This window comes from Schistocerca piceifrons, chromosome 2, assembly GCF_021461385.2.
Source record: "Schistocerca piceifrons isolate TAMUIC-IGC-003096 chromosome 2, iqSchPice1.1, whole genome shotgun sequence".
NCBI lineage: Eukaryota > Metazoa > Arthropoda > Insecta > Orthoptera > Acrididae > Schistocerca > Schistocerca piceifrons.
The window spans coordinates 250055434-250076138 of record NC_060139.1 but is presented as its reverse complement, the minus strand read 5'-3'; the positions used below and the strand labels follow the sequence as shown (position 1 = coordinate 250076138).

The window sequence follows — 20705 nt, the reverse complement described above, 5'->3', positions numbered from 1 at the left end:
GATGGTGGTGCACTAACTGGGTGAGTGCAGCATTGCGGGACATTGCCCTCTATTGCCAATTGAGGTCCATTTCCTCCAGAGGGCATTCAGCTTCCATGGAGCCTGCACCAAAGGTAAAAAATGTAGACTGACAATGGCAAGAAAAGCGTTTCTGAAGAGGAGAAATTTGTTATCATCAGATGTAGATTTAAGAGCTAAAAAATATTTTCTGAAGGTATTCATCTGGAGTGTGGTCATGTATGGAAGTTAAACATGGACTATAAACAGTTCAGACAAGAAGGGAGTTGTAGCTTTTGAAATGTGATACTACAGAAGAATGCAAAAGATTAGATGGTTAGATAGTGTAACAAATGAGGAGATGCTGAATAAAACTGGGGAGATAAGAAATTTGTGCCACAGTTTCAGTAAAAGGAGGGATTGCTTGATAGGACACATTCTGACACATCAAGGGAACATCAATTTAGTGTGGAAGGGAAGTGTGGGGGGTAAACATTATAGAGGGAGACTAAGAGATGAACACAGTAGCAGATGTAGATTTTAGTAGTTATTTTGATATGAAGAGCCTTGCACAGGATAGATCAGCATGAAAAGTTGCATCAAACCAGTCTTCGAACTGAAGACCATAACATCAAGTTTGACCAGTCAGGGTAGTAAAATACCAACATGTATTATATAAGGAAGGAAGACATAGCTGCAACAATCTAACCTGGAGAATATACCAGTTCAGGTTTCAGAAAAATCTAGGAACATGCAAGCAATACTGATCCGTTGACTTATCTTAGAAGCTAGCTTGAATAAAGATAAATCTAAATTTATCATATTCATGTATTTAGTGTAATTTTGAACAAAGTTGACTGAAAACACTCTGTACTTTCGAAATTGTTTGGTAGAAAACACAGGGAGCAAAAGTAATCTACAGTTGAAGTTCTAAGAGTGAAAGGACGAGAAAGGGAGGCAGTAATTGAAAAGGGAGGGAGATATGGCTGCAACTTATCCTCCCTCTTATTCTTCTTGTGTATAGAACAAGCAGTAAAGGAAACTAAGGAGAAATTTTGAAGTACAGTAGCAGACAGGAAGAAGAAATGGTGACTTCAAGGATTCTGATGACACTATAATCAAGAGATTTCATGTGACTTGGGAGATCAGTTGAATGGAATGTATAGTTTCTTAAAAAGATTTTTTTCTTATGCACACAGATAAAAGTAAAACAAGGATAATGGAATGTACCGGTAGTTGAATTGAAGCACATTAGATTAGGACATCATAAACTCAAAGTTGTAAATGAAATATATTGATTGTACAGCAAAATAACTGACAATAGGAGCAATGAAGGGGGTATAAAATGCAGACAGGTAATAGCAAGAAAAGAAAAAGAGAAATATATTAATACTAAATAAAAATTGACATTTTTGGCAATCTCTTATGAAAGTATGGTGTTGATAAGTCATATCTTTGAGACTCAGGTTGCTCATCGGAGCCGCCATGTTAATTCAGTCTGTTCTTGTACCTTGTACTGTGTACATGTGTATGATAATTGTCGAAATATATGTATGTGCAGATATTAGTGAGGAAAGTTTATTCTGTATACCGCTGTTCATATCTTGTTCCCATAAAAGTATTCATTTGGAGTGTAGCCTTGTACAGACATGAAACATGGACACTAAACAGCACATACAACAAGAGAACAGAAGCATTTGAAAAGTGATTGATTCAAAATAATCATTTTGCTGAAACCAAGAGCTATTGAATTGAACCAGCAGAAGAATGCTTTATGGCAGAACTTTGCTAAAAGACCATATCCTGAAGCAACTGAAAACAATTAACTTGGTAAAGGAAGCAAGTATGTGTATGTGTGGGAGGGGAGGGGATGTTCAGGGAGGGGTAAAACTACCAGAGGGACTCTAAAGGTTGAATAAAGTAAGGAAGTTCAAAATAATGTAAATTGCAACTGTTTTATAGTGATACTGAAACTTTTGCAGAATAGGTGAGTGCTGTGAGCTTCATCAAATCTGTATTTAGAGTGAATATGACAATAACAGCAACAAGTGAAGAAAGTAACTGTTCTGAAAGAACAGATACCAATGATGACCATGCAGCCTCTCTAGAAGGAAATGATAATTAATCGAAACACTCAGCTGCCAAAAGGTGTTGTTGATATATGCGTGTCCCGACCGGGACTCGAAACCGGGATCGCCTGCTTATGTGGCAGACGTTCTATCCATCTGAGCCACTGAGGGCACAGAGGATAGTGCAACTGCAGGGACTTATACCTTGCACGCTTCCCGTGAGACCCACATTCCCAACTGTCCACAACCTACATTCGTAATGTTTCTAAAGGATATTTGCCCATTCACTCATTGCTCACACCAACTAACGTGACAATTCCCGTAAGAATTCGGACAAAGTGTGCCCATTCACACAGAAGAAGGTCAATGGCTGGGTAGCCTTTAACTATATGAAGAAAGTATCTGTTCTGAAAGAACAGATACCAGTGATGACCATGCAGCTTTTCTAGAAAGAAAGGTAATTAATCAAAACCCTCAGCTGCCACCAGGTGTTGTTGATATGCCTCTGCACTGCAAATGTGCATTGCAAAAGGTGGTTACTCAGGCGTTTGACAGGTGGTTATATTAACTGACTGAACAGTGTATTTTGACAAGCAGATGCTGCAGTTCTGAGTGTCCATTTGAGATTAAATAATTTGAAGTTTTGTTACAATAGTAAGATAGTGAAACAAAATACAAAGCGAATTTGTCAGATTGCAGATGTTTAACCTCAAAGAACACAAACAGAGCATATTTAACTGGTCACAGAGAAAGAGGGATGATTAAAAGTATAAAGTAGTGTCTTCTCAAAATGGCAAAAATCTGCCTGAAATGAGAGGGTGAAAGCAAGGAAAATGTAGGTAAAGTGCATGTAATTGGATGGTAATATCACTTACTCATGGGAAATGTTGGGGGAGGGCATCTGTATGGTGAGAGAATTGAAGTTAAAGTCACCAATGACATACAATGTATGCTCAGTCTGAAAATTATGCCCAGTGACAGATAAGTGAAAAAATTCATGCAACTCTCATTGATTGATTTTAATCCTTTTATTCTTGAAGTGTTAGATGTTTTATTAGTTTTTCACTTTTGAAATTCATGCATATATTTTATATCAAACTGTTAAATGTGGATGTCATACTAGCAAAAGTAGTGAATACTCTTTGTGATAAAATGCATTTGGATACTTGAGTAAAAACAAATAACTTAGCCATTTGCCAAAAAAATGTGATGACATTAGTATTAATTGACATACAACCTTCATTGGCTATTTCTTCATTTTTAGACTCTAACAGTTTCTGACATCTTGCAGATTGTAGGTGTGGATGCAGATGTTCGTGAACAAGCCAATGGGGCAGTTGGTACAAATGAGGCAAGCAAGAAAGAGAAAAGTGGCATATCTTATGGAATTGATGATGTTCCACCTTGGTACTTATGTATATTTATGGCATTGCAGGTATTTTCACTTAATGTAATTCTTTGATAATTTGTATGTAAGTGCCCTAACTGCATGGCTTACTTTTCTGTTTGTATCTGCTTGATTGATATTTAGTCTCTACTGTCTTTTCACTCTCTACTCAGGAATTGTGCAAAAAATTAGCTGAACCCAAAACACTAAGTACATAATAATAATTAATGTCATGTTGTTCATGTTTAATGAATGCATTCCAAATTTTAAAAACATGTAGCCGTCTTATGAATGGGTTCTTAAAAATAGTTTTCTGATGAAAAATGATTTATTTTATGACAAAATTTCATTTACATTCTTGCTAATATATATGCTGGGTTTTACTTGCAAATATTCTTTAACTGGCATTAAGTCTTTCTAGCTATATGGACAAAGGATATATTGTAGAAGGAATTATGTTTTTAGTTGTTAAAAAGTGTCTTAAGGAAAGTAATTATCACAATAGTGCATTCCATCAGGAGTCAGTGATCATACTGGATAGATAGTTGGCATGTATATAGAAGAGGTGAGACGCATGCACACAAAGTCACAATTAAAGAGCAAATCCAGGTTATTCATGTAGTGGTGGATAGTTGTACACAGGTGTGCATAGAAAATGGGAGGATGGGAGGATGGAGGGGGGGGGGGGGGGAAGATGGAGATGCACAAGGTTTAGAGGGGCACATCCAGAGAGACTGCTAAGAAAACATACCTTAAAGAAGGGGTCCATGGAGAATAATACATAGGTTTGCAAATATAACTTATGTGAAGGCCAGAGAGCAGTCTGCAGGTAGGCAAAAGGGTAAAGAAAATGGGTGGTAACAGGGGAAGGCAATGTAAAAGAGAGGACTAAAAATGGTGTAGAACAGGGATTGATAAAAAAAATAAGACAGAGGGAACTGCAGGACTGAAAGTGAGCAAGTTCTCCCAGAAACTGGTGATGGTGTTGTTGGTGATGGAGGAAAGATGGATTGCACATTTTGTGAAGCAACTGTTGAATTTTGGTCACAATTTGACAAACAACATGCTCTTGCAACAGTTTGGCATTAGGCACACTTCAGTTGCTCACATTCACATTGGTGATTAGCTGCATGATTACCATTCTCATATTAAGGGGAGCCAGAATGATGAAAATGACAAAATTAATGTTTTTTGGTTTTTTTCATTGTAAAATTATTTGGAGTTCTCTGAATAAAACAAATCAAGTTTCACCCTTCTAAGTGAAATCTAAGTGTGTTTTTTATTGCTACAAAGTTGACACGCAGCATAAACAGTTGTAGCGACTTGGTGTATCACCTCTGACGGCGCCGCTCGCTGGCTGCAAGCAGGGTATCTTTGCAGAATTTGACAGTGTTTTGTTTTCCAACGTTGTATGGCTTTATCTCTGTGATAAGTGACTGTTCATATTGGTAAACATAAATGCTATACCATGTGTGTTGACTTGTGGAGTTTGCTTTGTGTTGTTTAGCTGTTCAATTTTGCGTATTTGATGAATTTTGCTCGTACCTGTTTTACGTATTTGATTTGTGGATATCAATATGCCCCGTTTCAGCAATTGAGTGTTTAAGAAAAGGCACAATGAGTGGAAGAACAAATCTTTTGTTGTTTCAATGGGAGAGTCTGCTCAAACTGCTTCACCGACTACTCAAATGAATGTGATAGAACTACTTCGAGCAAGAAACTTTGTGACAGCAAAGAAAAATTTGAAAACTACGAAAGTGACAGTAATGATGTGAATGAAATAATTAACATTTTCTTGCTCTCTAATATTTTGAAACATAATGTATTGTGCCATGTTTGTAAAGAAAGAGGACTGGATTTGGAAATAACTTCACAAATTGGTTTGGCATGTAAAATGTTATTGAAGTGTAACAAATGCACTGCAGAAGTTTCGTTTTCTAATTCTAACAGTATTCCTTGTAGTGGTAATAGTGGAAAGAAGGTGTATGATATAAATGTTAGGCTAGTGTATGGCTTGCGTTGCAATGGCAAGGGCAGTGCTGCAGGGACAGTGTTATGAGGAATTATGAACTTGCCAAAACCACCAACCAAGTTTGGATTTTATAATGAATGGGTGGACCTTCTGCTGAAGATATTGCTCAAGCAACAGTGAAGAAAGCAGTTGAAGAAGCTGTGACAGATAATGGGAATTGTAGAGATTTAACAGTTGCTTTATATGGATCATGGCAACGTAGAAGTCATAAATCTCTAAATGGAGTTGTGACAGCTACCAGTGGAGACTGTTGCAAAGTAATTGATGTTGCTATTCTCTCAAAATATGGTAGATGTAAGGGCAGTACCAAAGACAAACATAGTGAAAGCTGTGAAGCAAATTTTCACTGCATGAGTGGAGTGATTGAAGTAGAGGGAGTGAAAGCACTTTTTTCCAGATCACAGGAGGGAGGAGCACACCACAGAACTACTGAAGCGTCTTAACAAATCTCTATTTGCAATGTGAATTGTGTCAGACATAGGGGATATAAAAATGTAAAAGCTGGCATACTATGCTTACTTTCATTCCATAATGTCATATGGGATTATTTTTTGGGGTAATTCATCAAGCCAAGCTAAAGTTTTCTGGGCACAAAATCGTGCATTAAGAGTTATATGTGGTGTGAACTCAAGAACATCCTGCAGCAGCTTGTTTAAGGAACTAGGGATACTAACTACTGCTTCCCAATATATTTATTCCTAATGAAATTTATCATTCAAATATATCACTTTTTCAAATCAACAGTACAATTCATAGAATCAATACTAGAAATAAGAATAATCTTCACAAGGATGTAAAGTCACTTACTCTTGTACAAAAAGGTGTGCGTTATTCAGGAATACACATTTTCAATAACTTGCCAGCAGCCATAAAAAGCTTAACAACTAATGAAATTCGGTTTAAGAGAAGCAAAAAGAATTTATTGGTGGACAATTCCTTCTACTCCATTGATGAATTTCTCAGTAGAACCAACTGATTTTGTGTGTGTGTGTGTGTTTCTTTCACATCATGTTCATTAAAAAAAATGACGATCATTCCATTTGGGACCTGTGGAAGGTACATTAGCTTATTTGATTCAGTTGTAAATATTTGTCATGTTGTATTGTTTTTCTGACATCGTCTACATCTTGGAGGGCCTGCTCACTATGGATCAATTGGATTGAAAGTAAATCTAATCTAATCTAATCTAAACGATACACTAACTATCTAGGAGATGGTGATTCTATGGGATATAAAGCTGTAGAGGAACTCAAACCTTATGGCAATGAAACTCACATTAAAAAACAGGAGTGCATTGGACATGTGCAGAAGTGCATGGGGGATCGCTTGCACAAACTAAAGCAGACATTAGGATCCCAGAAGCTTAGTGATGGTAAGACCCTTGGAGGAAGAGGAAGATTGACAGATGAAGCAATCGATAGATTGTAGAGGTATTATGGGAGTGCAATTAGGCAAAATACAAGAAGCATTGAGCAAATGAGGAGAGCAGTATGGGCATCATTTTTTCTATAGTGCATCAACAAATGAGCACCCACAACATGCACTGTGCCCCACAGGTAATGACTCATGGTGTAAGTACCAGTCAGGAAAGGAATTTGCCCATAAAAACAGTTTGCCAAATGCTGTAATTAAGCCCATATTCAGAGATTTATCACAGGCAAGTTTATTGGAAAAATGTTTACATGGGAAAACACAAAATCCAAACGAAAGTGCAAATAATTTAATTTGGATTAGGATTCCCACGAGCATGTTTGTACAGATAAAAACATTGCATTTTGGAGTGTATGATGCAGTGGCAACATACAATTAAGGAAACATTATCAAATGTGATGTGCTGAAACATTTAGGTTTCCAACCAGGACACAACACCATTTTCACAATGCACCTAATTGATGAAGAAAGGCTAAGAGGTGCAGGAAGAAGAGACAAAAGCGTACAACATGCAGCAAAGAAAAGACCAGTGAAAAGGAAACTAACACTGGGAAAAGAAGAGGATGCTGATAGTCCATCATATGGGGCAGGAATGTATTAAAAAGCTTTGGAAGCCATTTCCTGTAACTTTAAAATTTTCATCTTTGTGGAACATTTTCTCAAAAACTGCTAACAGTATATCAATGAAATTTAGACACAATGTTGTTTACTTTGATGGGGAAGTTTGGGTTGGTTACACCAAACAACACTCCCATTTTGCACTAGTTCGTTTATTCATCTGAACACATCAAAGACTTACAAAGAACTAACATGGCGGAACTGCCCAAAGATAATCTTAGCTTAGTTCAAAGATGATACTCAGGTCGATGCTGGTGTTGACCTAATCGGTGCCACATACTTCTTTTCCTTCATTTTTATAACAAATTGTAAAAAAATATTGTATAATTCGAGAGTTATAGAAGAAAAAGTGCAAAATTTTAGAGAAAAAAATAAGCATCTGTTTTAAAAAATTGTAAAACAAAAACCAATAAATATTTCTTAACATGGCATTATAACTTTGTAGAAAAATATTCACTGAACATGTAGTCCAAATTTCAGAGCAATATGTTTAATGGCTTTAGAAAAAATGTTCATTCTATTTGCTAAAATTAACATGGAGGAGATGGATAGTTCCGGCTCCCCTTAAAAGACGGTGCAGTTGTTGCAGAAGACTATATGTATGTGTGATATGACTTTTTACAAATGATTTAATCTGATAATTATTTTTTCATGATTAATTCTGTGGGATACAAAGTGTTACACAGTAACTTAATTCGTTAAAATATTGGAACAATTGGGATAGCACTGTCATACCTCATTATTACTGGTGCTCTCTTGTTCACTGTGTTTTGATATGTGGTTTACAGTGAGTCTCTCTTCACTCCAGTAACTCTACAGTTTTTCATTTTTCTTGTTTACTATATACTTTTTTCTTAACAAAGAAATTTTAAAGTTAAAAAAAAAAAAAAAATAATAAAAAAATCTGTATCCATTTTTACACTTGCGTGTGTGATAGTGTGCTCCACTTTTCCCCTTTACACAGTTCATATGTTGGTGCTCCTTTTCTATATGGCATAGTGTCAGTTTAAGTGACAAATTATTTATGAAACTCTAATATCAGCTGTTAGATCTATCAGTCACAGTTCTGAAGCAATAACTGAAATGTATTTCATATTTGTAATAATATGGATAGCAGCAAATGAAATTTCAAGCAAAGTGTAACTAACATAATGTCTTCCAAAAAGTATTATTTTCTTGAATTGAATCCTTCTCATTTTCAGCATTACTTAACAATGATTGGAGCTATAGTATCAATTCCTTTTATTCTATGTCCTGCACTCTGCATGAAAGAAGATGATCCTGCAAGGGGACACATAATATCCACAATGATATTTGTTACTGGAATAGTAACATTCCTGCAGACAACGTTTGGCTGTCGGTAAGAATCTGATAGCTTCAGCTCTCTAATTACATTGAGTGTAATGTAAAGAAATTTGTGTTAGTATCTTTCATTGTACTGAAATGTAATATGGGGTGCTAACAACTGCAATTTAATGAAATTCTTCTTGTCATGTTTCGACAGTTATTGATTTGGCAGGGTTTTGGGTAAGTTAATGAAGAAGCCACAATGCATGGGAGTAGAAATATGACTCTTTACTGTTACTGATTTTCATACATTTAAGTACAGTACAGTTCTTCAGATTCATTAAAATGGGACAAATCATCACAACAGAGTGACAATTGTTCAGAAGATTGCAAAAGTGGAGAGAGTCTGTCTGCATGAGCTATACATGAATTATTAGTTACCATGTCCAGCTCATAATCGGAGGTTGTTATGTGTGGCCTTAAACATAGATTATTTGTAAGTAATAAAGTATGACACACTGTAGCATATTTTCTTTAAACAGTATCAAATAAGCAGAATGAAGAACTCACAGAAAGAAGGTCACTTGGTGGCCTTTTGCACCACATAATTATCTCTCACATGGAACATATCATAACTAAGAGACTGATGAAAACCATGTAGGCTTGCTGGAGTGAACTAAGCAAGTGCTAACAGCGAACCATGAAATGTAATGATATGTATAGAAAAAGAAATCTGTGAGGAAACAGTCACTATAATCTTGGGAGCCATGTCATTAATGGAATGCCACAAGAAGATAGGTGTTTGATCATAAAATGCAGGCTTTAATTTCCAGTTTTTATGTCCTTGATAGCATCAGGTGTTTTCTGAATGTGGGCTAAAGCACATTTTTGTGCCTCACGTTTCATCTCTTACTGTGGTAGGAGACTACATCGCAGGTACAAATATACAACTTAGACTACAGTCCAGTTCCCAGGTAAACAATTTCCCCAAGGCCTGGTGTTGTCTGATATGATTCATCAGCAACAGTTGCACAAAGAATTGTTAACTAATATTTTGTAGGTTACTCTTGGCTCTAAATCATTAATGTCACAAGTTCAGAAACATAACATGAGATTACATATAAACCTTTATGTGACCCATACTAATTCTAAACTCCGCCAGAAAAGAATATTTCATATGGCCTTGACAGGTTTACGCTAACTACTAAAAACCCTTTTCTGCAACCTACACTGAATGAGATTCTCGTTGAACAGTGCTCAGGTTCACACTCACATTCAGTAGAACATGAGCTGCTCAAAGCAGTGCTTAGGTTCAAGTCCAAAACCACTAAATGCCAATGAAGTAGTTAGAAAATGTAAAGGTTATATTCAGTGTTTGTACCTGCCAGAAAATGGGAACTAGTGACTTCACTGAAGAAGTTATGGGACAACCATTTTGTAAACACAGCAAAGTCCATAAACAACAGAATATGAGCGATCCAGTGAAAAATCCATACAACACTGGGCTATCATGATGCATTCCAGCTGCCAGAGGCTGTGGTCATGTGTGCGTGAGTTGTGTGCGTGTGTGTGTGTGTGTGTGTGTGTGTGTGTGTGTGTGTGTTGTCTATTTTCAACAAAGGCCTTGTTGGTCAAAAGCTCATTTTATGTTTTTATATAGTTTGCAATCAGAAGTCCCGTATCTTCCCACATAAAATTGGCGTCACAAAGTGTGCAACCAGTCAGACTAGATAAAGATGTAACCCAGACATATGTGATATTCCTCTCAGACAATTCAGCCAATGTGCCCAAAAATTTCTTGCAAAGTTCTTGTCATGCAACCAGCAACCACCCAGCCCTCCTCCCGCAATATTAGTAACATAGCTATATTTTATGATTCCCTTAAGAAGCAGGTTTTGGTGCAGACAGTATAGGCTAAAATTGACAATGTAATGTTATTGTTACAATTGTTCTATCTGCAAAAAAATTGAGCTATGCTTTGGTAGAGAAGTCCCTTGTTCTACAACACATAACAAATTGAATCATGCTAAAGTTAAATAAACTTGCAATGCCCATGGTTAAACTGAACATAATTTTGTTCCTGTTATCTCTAAACACACACTTCAGCATGTCTACACCTCATGAGTATTTCCTACTAAATGTAGATATGTATTTCATATATTGTGCCCAACGCAGATGCAACAATAGTTCATAAAACTGTGTAGGCAGGTAAAGACTCAGTTTACAGCTGGAAACAGTTTAACCAGATGCATAACTGTTGGTATTTCATGACTCTGTGACGTTCATCAGCTTTATTTCTTCATTAATTGTCCTCAGTGTCGACATACTGCATTGTTATACTGGCTGAAAAATGGGGGACGGAAGTTCAGTATTGACTACTTATTAAATCATGTAGCTGACAGTTACACAATTTTGTTTCACAGTTCTTTACTTCTACAGCTCACAAACCCCCCCCCCCTTCCCCCCCCTGCTCACCCATTGCACCAGTTCACTATTGGTAAATGTTGATAAGCCTCATTAACAGATTTCAGGCAAACATCAGCATACTGCTACAATAGTTTGCTGTTGAACATCTATGAGCAGTAAAAAACATAACCACACAGTTAACAGTTCTTGCAGAATAATATGGTACGTGTGACACTATTTCTCAAATAAACTGAACAGACATTGCCATTAATTGTTTTAACACATGGTCTATTTGTGTTACACTTATTCCACTGTTAAGTTGATGCAGTGTTGTTAATTTAACCAGTACACAATTCCCGTCTATAAATCGGCCATGGACTGACTGTCTTGGGCCCAAAAATCAGTTCTTTATGTATCTTCACAATAATGGGCACTGAAACTATACATTGTTTGATGTTTAAGTTACAGAAATCACACTTAAAACAAAACTCATTCAATTAACTGAATACATCAAAGATTTCCTTCTTTTTGATATTTTCTTCTATTACAAAGATTAGGCTGAATTATTTGTTTAAATAATGAAATTAACTGATTTAGTTATACAAACAATACTTTTGACAAACCTGGTAATTATTTTGGAATTAATTAAGGGCTGACTGTGCTAATATGTTTTCGAATAGAGACAAATAAATACCTTAAGAATCCTCATAGCTCCTCTTCCAAATGTTTATAATAAGCACAGAATTTATATTTGTTTATAAGTCAATATTAGAATCAGAGTCAAAACAATTACTGATTTCGCCCTATAACAAAAGGTATTAATTAGAATGGTCAAAATAAATTACAAAATTAATTACATACACAGAACTAAGCACAAAATTAGACCTGATGGTGTATTCCTTAAGACTGAGGACCAATCTTTCTCTTTTATAGAAATGCAGATTATACTCATGCATGTTAATGGTAATTAGGCAAAAATGGAAAATAAATGAATTTAAGGAGGCAGATGGCAAAACAAGACAGGAAGTAGAGAGGTCCCAGCCTGCTTTGTCACAACTCAAGATGCAGCCACAGAAAACAAGCAAAAAAAGGTGCCCAAAACTGTAAAAAACTATGATGTGTAAGGATGTAGGATCCCCTCAATGTCTTAATTTGAACACTGATGTCTCTTTATATACAGGGTGTTTCACAATTCATGTTACACACTCCTAGGGGTAGAAGAGGGAACTTAGTAGATGAAGTTTCACATGAGAACCCATGTCCAGAAACCTTTAATTTTCACGTTCCAAGGAAAATAAGAGCTACTCAGTCACACACTAGATGCTGCTTACACAGTTCACCTGTTATGGTGTGCTACCCACATTCATGAATGGTATGATGATGTGATGTTGTGTGATGTACTCTGTTTCCATCTGCCTTGTTTCCATGCTTCCTGGTGACACATAAGTTGACATCATGGTAAGCAGTATTGCGGTAAAAAGATGCCCAAGTAAATGTTCGCAGAGTAAACCGATGTGTCGTTAATTTACAGTGAAGCTCATTGTAATGGAAGAGAAGCTCAGCATCTGTACCACAAATACTTTCCAAATCGTGTGTCTCTATCTCGTCCCATGTTTGTCAGAGTAGAGCAACAGCTGCAGGAAAGTTGGGAATTCACAAGCAATGGAGCAAACAGTAGTGGCTGAATAAGACAATGCACTGTCATATTGGAACAGGAACTGTTTCATCAAGTTGAGGAGAGCCCATTGAGGAGTACTCAAGCCATTGCACATGACTTGCATGTGTCTCACTGATCTGTTTGGTGTGTTTGGTGTGTTCCATATGAACAGCAACTCCACCCATATCACCCTCAGAAAGTACACGCCATGTTCTCAGTGTATTTTGTCCCATGTGTCAATTTCTGTACTTGGCTTTTACACCATTGTGTGGCTTTTTCTCAGTTTCCAAGGTGAATTTTGTTCCCTGATGAAGCACATTTCAAAAGGGAAGGTGTTTTGAATGCTCAGAATAGCCACATTTGGCACTGAGACAACCCCAAAGCCACATGAGCACAAAGATTTCAGCACACCTTTAGCATCTGCGTCTGGAGAGGTATCTTAAATGGTCATATGATTGGGCTGTACAGCCTTCCTTCCCACCTAACAAGTGCCAGGTACTTGATATTTCTACAACTGCTAGTGGAGTTTTTGGAAGATGTGCCCTTGGACAGCATAATAGCGCAGCAATACATTTTGCAGTTTGCTTTCAGAATCATCTGAACATAGTTTATGGGAACAGGTGGATCGATTCAGGTGGATGATATGCTAAGCCACCAAGATCCCCAAATTTAATCCCTTTAGACTTCTTCTTGTGGGGCCACATGAAGAGTCTTGTTAATGAGACGCCTGTCCATTAGGAGGAAGATCTGGTTGCACTGATCATGGCTGTCACAGATATGATTAGCCATATGCCATGCATATTGGACAGAGTTTATTCAATTCTACTGCCCAGATACATTGTGTACCCCAACTTTATGATTGTCATATTGAACGGCTGTTGTAAAATCTCAATAAATAGGAGTGAAATCTGTATATTATCTTTTCCTTGTAACATGAAAATGAACCATTTCCAGACATGGATTCCTATGTAAAACTTGATATGTTCCCTGTACAACCTCTAGAAGTGTTTAACATGAGCTCTGAAATACAATATATAATTGCCCATGAGATGTGTGGCTAATAGTACAGCCTTGTTTAAAAATAACTGTGGTATTCATTAGATGAAGAAACAAGAATGAAATCCACTTCTTCACTAATCAGCTGTTATTCAGCTGGCTCTGATGATGTTTCTAACAGATTATTAAAAACTGTTTTTTGAATGGCCCACACCAGAGCTCAGCATGTTTTACTGACAAAATGTAGCAATGCTTGTCTATGGAACTGGCAATAAGAATACCACTTGTAATTACAGACTCATTCCTCTCATTAGAGTCATTTCATAAATCTTTGAGAAAGTGGCCTACATTAATTTACTGACTGATTTATATGAGTAGAAATTGTTCACTGCTTCTCAGTTCAACTCTTATGTAGGATTCTCCACAGAGAAATCCATATAACACCTCACAAATGGACTCATGGTAGAACTAAACAAGAAAAATTAAACTGTGACCTATTCAAAGCCTTTGATCACTAAACTCTACTCATCAGATTAAACTTTTATTGCATTATTGACATCTCTACAGCATGAATGGAGTCTTACCTTCACAACAGAAAGCAGAATGTCACATTGACAGACTGTGTCACAGTAATAAAACCATTCTGAGACTGGGGGAACATAACATTTTGGGTCCCACAATGATCAGTGATGGGTTTACATAATTGTGCAAGCACTCTTCCAATGTTTCTAAAGGGTGGTTAAAAACTTTGGTGTTGCTGATGACATAAGTATACTGTAATACTCTTCTCAAGCTAGATCTGTCACTCTGTTATAGGCTAGTTGAGAGTAATCAACATATACACCAAGTGGAGTGAGTGCTATCCCTACTGCAAGGCATATGAGGAGTGTTATTAATGGTGAACACTCAGCAACAGCAGCATCCGACTTTATACTTGCCCACTTGAAATATGAGTCAGTATTGGTGCACTTGTTGCATATTAAAAACCAATGTTGCACATTGAGATTATTATTGGGAAGCAATTCTTAGGAATTTTTAATAGTACTGCTTACCTTTTCTCCTGGTGTGAATAATAATTATTTACCATTGGCATCAGCATCTACTGTATATCAAAACACAACTTTTGTGTATTTATTTGTTGTTTTATATTCTTCCAAAAGGACATCAATAATAATTGTAGATGACAGGCCTTCCCGTATATTCAAAACATTGCCCATATTGAAAACGGCATACTGACTTTGCAATACAGATGCTGAACTGAAATTAGACTCAAAAAATGTATACATGAGAGAGACAAATAGATGAAGTTTACATGTCTAAAATGAAGTGTCACTCACCACCACCTGCATTTGGCACACTTTTTGTCCATAGATTCTATTTCACATGTGAAAGTTCTAGAAATTTATAGTTTTCTAATTGAAAAGTAAACTTTTACAAAATTATTTATTTTTGGAGTCTACTATTTTATTGTTATGAAATGGTATTTGTATTCTGAAACTTACATTGTAATTTATTATGGAAAATTCCAGAAAACAAAACTTTTGTTTCTTTATTTACAAACTGACTTTGATGATTTTTCTTTAAATTTAACATGTTAGATTCAGAAGATATGTAATTAAGTACTGAACAATAAGCTCATTTCAGAAACTTCTAAATAAAGTCTTCATAATTTTGGAGATGTTTCTCATTAAGTGTCCATCAGAAAAGAAAAACAAATTATTGTTTGCATCAACAACACATACTTTTACCCTTTTCAGTTTCAAACTGAATTAATAATAATAATAATGAAATGAAGAACTTCGTGGAATAAAACATTCTTACACAACATTTGAACTAACTTTCTCCTGAATTACTAAACTAAAAATGTAAAATCAAAAAAATGGAAAATCCAGGATAGAATGTAACAATATTATGAAAAGGATAGTTGCTACTCACCATATAGCAGAGATGCAAAGTTGCAGATAAGATACAATTAGTGCTTGGTATCATACATTTCATATTCAGAATTTAGCCACTCCTTTTATGCTTTACAACCGGATGACTAGTTGGACAGTTGAAATATTGTTGAAATATTGTGTCAGCTTGGCTTGAAGATCCAGCTGCAAACCCAAGAAGAGTGTCACAAGATATTTTGCTGGGAAAGCTTATTAAGTCACATAAAGATACTAGTCAAAGATCTAAACATAGACTTAGCAGAAACAGCTAAGATAATAACTGAATTGGTCTACAAGTGGTTCACAGCAAGATGATTGTCTTAATACTCAGAAAGACTCACATTAAGCTATTTCAGAGATACATTAATGATGTGCTAGCACAGAAGCAAACATTATTGAACATACACCAGATGTAGCAAATGTGCAAAATTCCTTGGCAACCATCTGGATAACATGTTACATCAGAGTGATCACATAGATAAACTAACCAAAAAGTTCAGTTCTGCATGTTTTACTCTTAGAAATACCACCCATTACATGAAGCTGAAAATATGAGTGTTGGGTTATTTTGCATATCTTTCACCTATGCTCTTTCTGCCTTGTGGGATCATCTTCTGGAGCAATGCAACTAAAGTCAGGAAAGTCTTTCAGAAGCTTTTGATTGTGTATACCACAAAATATTATTAGAAAACATTAAATGTTCTAGTATACGGGGGAAATTGGCAGATAACATAAAATCATTCCTGGAAAATAGAGAGCAGTGTGTAAAAATAAAACAAAATGTGAACAACACTATTACAAATGGTTGCTCAAATTTGTCTTTGTTAAATATGTTGTACATATAGAAAGAGCCTGGAGATACAAGAAGGTATCAGATAGATTATATAATTGTAAGAGAGAGCTTTAGGAACCAGGTTTTAAAATGTAAGACATTTTCAGGGGCAGATTTGGACTCTGACCACAATCCATTGGTTATGAACTGTAGATTAAAACTGAAGAAACTGCTGAAAGGTGGGAATTTAAGGCGATGGGACCTGGATAAACTGACTAAACCAGAGGTTGTACAGAGTTCCAGGGAGAGCATAAGGGAACAATTGACAGGAATGGGGGAAAGAAATACAGTAGAAGAAGAATGGGTAGCTTTGAGGGATGAAATAGTGAAGGCAGCAGAGGATCAAGTAGGTAAAAAGACGAGGGCTAATAGTAATCCTTGGGTAACAGAAGAAATATTGAATTTAATTGATGAAAGAAGAAAATATAAAAATGCAGTAAATGAAGCAGGCAAAAAGGAATACAAACGTCTCAAAAATGAGATCGACAGGAAGTTCAAAATGGCTAAGCAGGCATGGCTAGAGGACAAATGTAAGGATGTAGAGGCTTATCTCACTAGGGGTAAGGTATATACTGCCTGCAGGAAAATTAAAGAGACCTTTGGAGAAAAGAGAACCACTTGTATGAATATCAAGAGCTCAGATTGAAACACAGTTCTAAGCAAAGAAGGGAAAGCAGAAAGATGGAAGAAGTATGTAGAGGGTCTATACAAGAGCGATGTTCTCGAGGACAATATTATGGAAATGTAAGAGGATGTAGATGAAGATGAAATAGGAGATATGATACTGCATGAAGAGTTTGACAGAGCACTGAAAGACCTAAGTTGAAACAAGGCCCCGGGAGTAGACAACATTCCATTACAATTACTGACAGCCTTGGGAGATCCAGTCCTGACAAACCTCTACCATCTGGTGAGCAAGATGTATGAGACAGGCGAAATACCCTCAGACTTCAAGAAGAATATAATAATTCCAATCCCAAAGAAAGCAGGCGTTGACAGATGTGAAAATTACTGAACTGTCAGTTTAATAAGTCACAGCTGCAAAATACTAACACAAATTTCTTGCAGACGAATGGAAAAACTGGTAGAAGCCGACCTCGGGGAAGATCAGTTTGGATTCCATAGAAATACTGGAACACATGAGGCAGTACTGACCCTGCAACTTATCTTAGAAAATAGATTAAGGAATATTGACTGGAATACTCTCTTCCAAATTCTGAAGGTGGCAGGGGTAAAATACAGGGAGCAAAAGGCTATTTACAATTTGTACAGAAACCAGATGGCAGTTATAAGAGTTGAGGGACATGAAAGGGAAGCAGTGGTTGAGAAGGGAGTGAGACAGTGTTTTAGCCTCTCCCCGATGTTATTCAATCTGTATATTGAGCCAGCAGTAAAGGAAACAAAATAAAAATTCAGAGTAGGGATTAAAATCCATGGAGAAGAAATAAAAACTTTGAGGTATGCTGATGACATTGTAATTCTGTCAGAGACAGCAAAGGACTTGGAAGAGCAGTTGAACGGAATGGACAGTGTCTTGAAAGGAGGATATAAGATGAACATCAACAAAAGCAAAATGAGGATAATGGAATGTAGTCAAATTAAGTCAGGTGATAATGAGGGAATTAGATTAGGAAATGAGACACTTAAAGTAGTAAATGAGTTTTGCTATTTGGGGAGCAAAATATCTGGTGATGGTCAAAGTAGGGGATATATAAAATGTAGACTGGCAATGGCAAGGAAAGTGTTTCTGAAGAAGAAGAATTTGTTAACATCGAGTATAGATTTAAGTGTCAGGAAGTCGTTTCTGAAAGTATTTGTATGGAGTGTAGCCATGTATGGAAGTGAAACATTGATGATAAACAGTTTGGACAAGAAGAGAATAGAAGCTTTTGAAATGTGGTGCTACAGAAGAATGCTGAAGATCAGATGGGTAGATCACATAACTAATGAGGAGGTATTGAATAGAATTGGGGAGAAGAGGAGTTTGTGGCACAACTTGACTAGAAGAAGGGATCCGTTGGTAGGACATGTTCTTAGGCCTCAAGGAATCACTAATTTAGTATTGGAGAGCAGTGTGGAGGGTTAAAAATTGTAGGGTGAGACCAAGAGATGAATGCACTAAGCAGATTCAGAAGGATGTAGGTTGCAGTAGTTACTTGGAGATGAAGAAGCTTGCACAGGATAGAGTAGCATGGAGAACTGCATCAAACCAGTCTGAGGTCTGAAGACCACAGCAACAACAAATATGGAGTAGTTCAAGGATTAGTGCTGGGACCACTACTTTTTTATGATAAATGTAAATGATATGCTTAAAATAGTGGGTGGAAATGCTGTCATATATGCAGATGACACTTCATTTGTTATAAGTAGTATTTCAACAGACGACTTACAAAAGGATGATCCTCTAAATGCTGCCTTGAAAGCAGATGACACTTCATTTGTTATAAGTAGTATGTGTCTTACATCTACATCTACACTCTGCAAACCACCATGAGTTGCATGGCAGAGGGTATGTCCCATTAGAGTTTCTGCCTTCTTTGTTCATGTATGGAGCATGGGAAGTATGATTGTTTGATGCTGCTGTGCCTGCAGTAATTATTCTAGTCTTATCCTCATGATCCCTATGTGAGTGATACATAGAGGGTTGTAGTATATTCCTAGAGTAATCATTTAAAGCTGGTTCTCAAAACTTTGTTAATAGTCTTTCTCAGGATAGTTTACATATGTCTTTAAGAGTCTTTCAGTTCAGCCCCTTCCACAGATTAAACAACCTGTGACTACTTGTGCTGCCCTTCTCTGTATACATTCAATATCTCCTGTTGGTCCTATCAGGAACAGGTCCCACACACTTCAGCAACATTCTAGAACTGGTTGTGTGAGTGATTTGTAAGCAATCTCCTTTGTAGACTGATTGCACTTTCCCAGCATTCTACCAATAAATCAAAGTCTGACACCTGCTTTACCAACGACTGAACTTATGTGACCATTCCATTTCATATCCCTACAAAGTATAACACCCAGAATGAGATTTTCACTCTGCAGCAGAGTGTGTGCTGATATGAAACTTCCTGGCAGATTAAAACTGTATGCTGGATCGAGGCTCGAACTCAGGACCTTTACCTTTCGCGGGCAAGTGCTCTACCAACTGAGCTACCCAAGCGCGGTTCATGCCCTGTCCTCACAGCTCTACTTCTGCCAGTATCTCGTCTCCTACCTTCCAAACTTTACAGAAGCTCTCCTGTGAACCCAGGTTTTTTTTTTTTATTAATATTGTCTGCAAGGTCATTAATATACAATGTGAACAGCAAAGATCTCTACATACTTCCCCGGGGCACATCTGAAGTTCTTCTAGATTTAATGATGATTCTCCATCCAAGATAACATGCTGTGTCCTTCTTACCAAAAAGTCCTCAGTCCAGACACAAATTTCACTTGATATGCCATATATTCATACATTTGGCAATAAGTGTAGGTGTGGTACTGAGTGAAATGCTTTTTGGAAATCAAAAAATACAGCATCTTTCTGATTGCCTTGATCCAAAGATTTCAGTATGTCATGTGTGAAAAGTTCAAGTTGTGTTTCACATGATCGATGTATTTGAAATCCAGCTGGTTGGCATTGAGTAGATCATTCTGTTCAAGATACCTCATTATGTTTGAACTCAGAATATCTCCTAACATTCTATAACAAATCAATGTCAAGGATATTGGATGGTAGTTTTGCAGAACACTTCTATTATCCTTCTTGTGGACAGGTGTGATCTGTGCCTTTTCTCAAGAACTGGTCATGGATTTTTGTTTGATTGATCTACAATATAGATCATAGTTAGAATAGGGCTAACTCAGCTGAAAATTCAGTATGGGGATTCAATCGGACCTTGGAGCTTTGTTCAGTTTTAACAATTTGAGCTATTTCTCAACACCACTGATAGTAATACTTACTTCATTCATCGTTTCAGTGGTACAAGGATTAAATTGGGGTAATTCTCCTGGGTTTTCCTATGTAAAGGAACATTTGAAAAGAGTGTTCAGCATTTCAGCTTTTTCTTTGCAACCCTC

General features: G+C 36.7%; 1 protein-coding gene across 2 annotated transcripts in view; it reads left to right on the top strand.

Annotated features, from left to right (window-relative positions):
* The window catches only part of LOC124776583 (solute carrier family 23 member 1), a 219389-nt gene that overhangs the window by 128225 nt on the left and 70459 nt on the right, over positions 1 to 20705 (top strand). For both annotated transcript variants that reach the window (XM_047251634.1, XM_047251635.1), the window contains exons 2-3: positions 3358 to 3501; positions 8737 to 8894. In XM_047251634.1, the coding sequence (XP_047107590.1) occupies positions 3358 to 3501; positions 8737 to 8894 (302 nt within the window). The remainder of the gene's footprint in view (positions 1 to 3357; positions 3502 to 8736; positions 8895 to 20705) is intronic.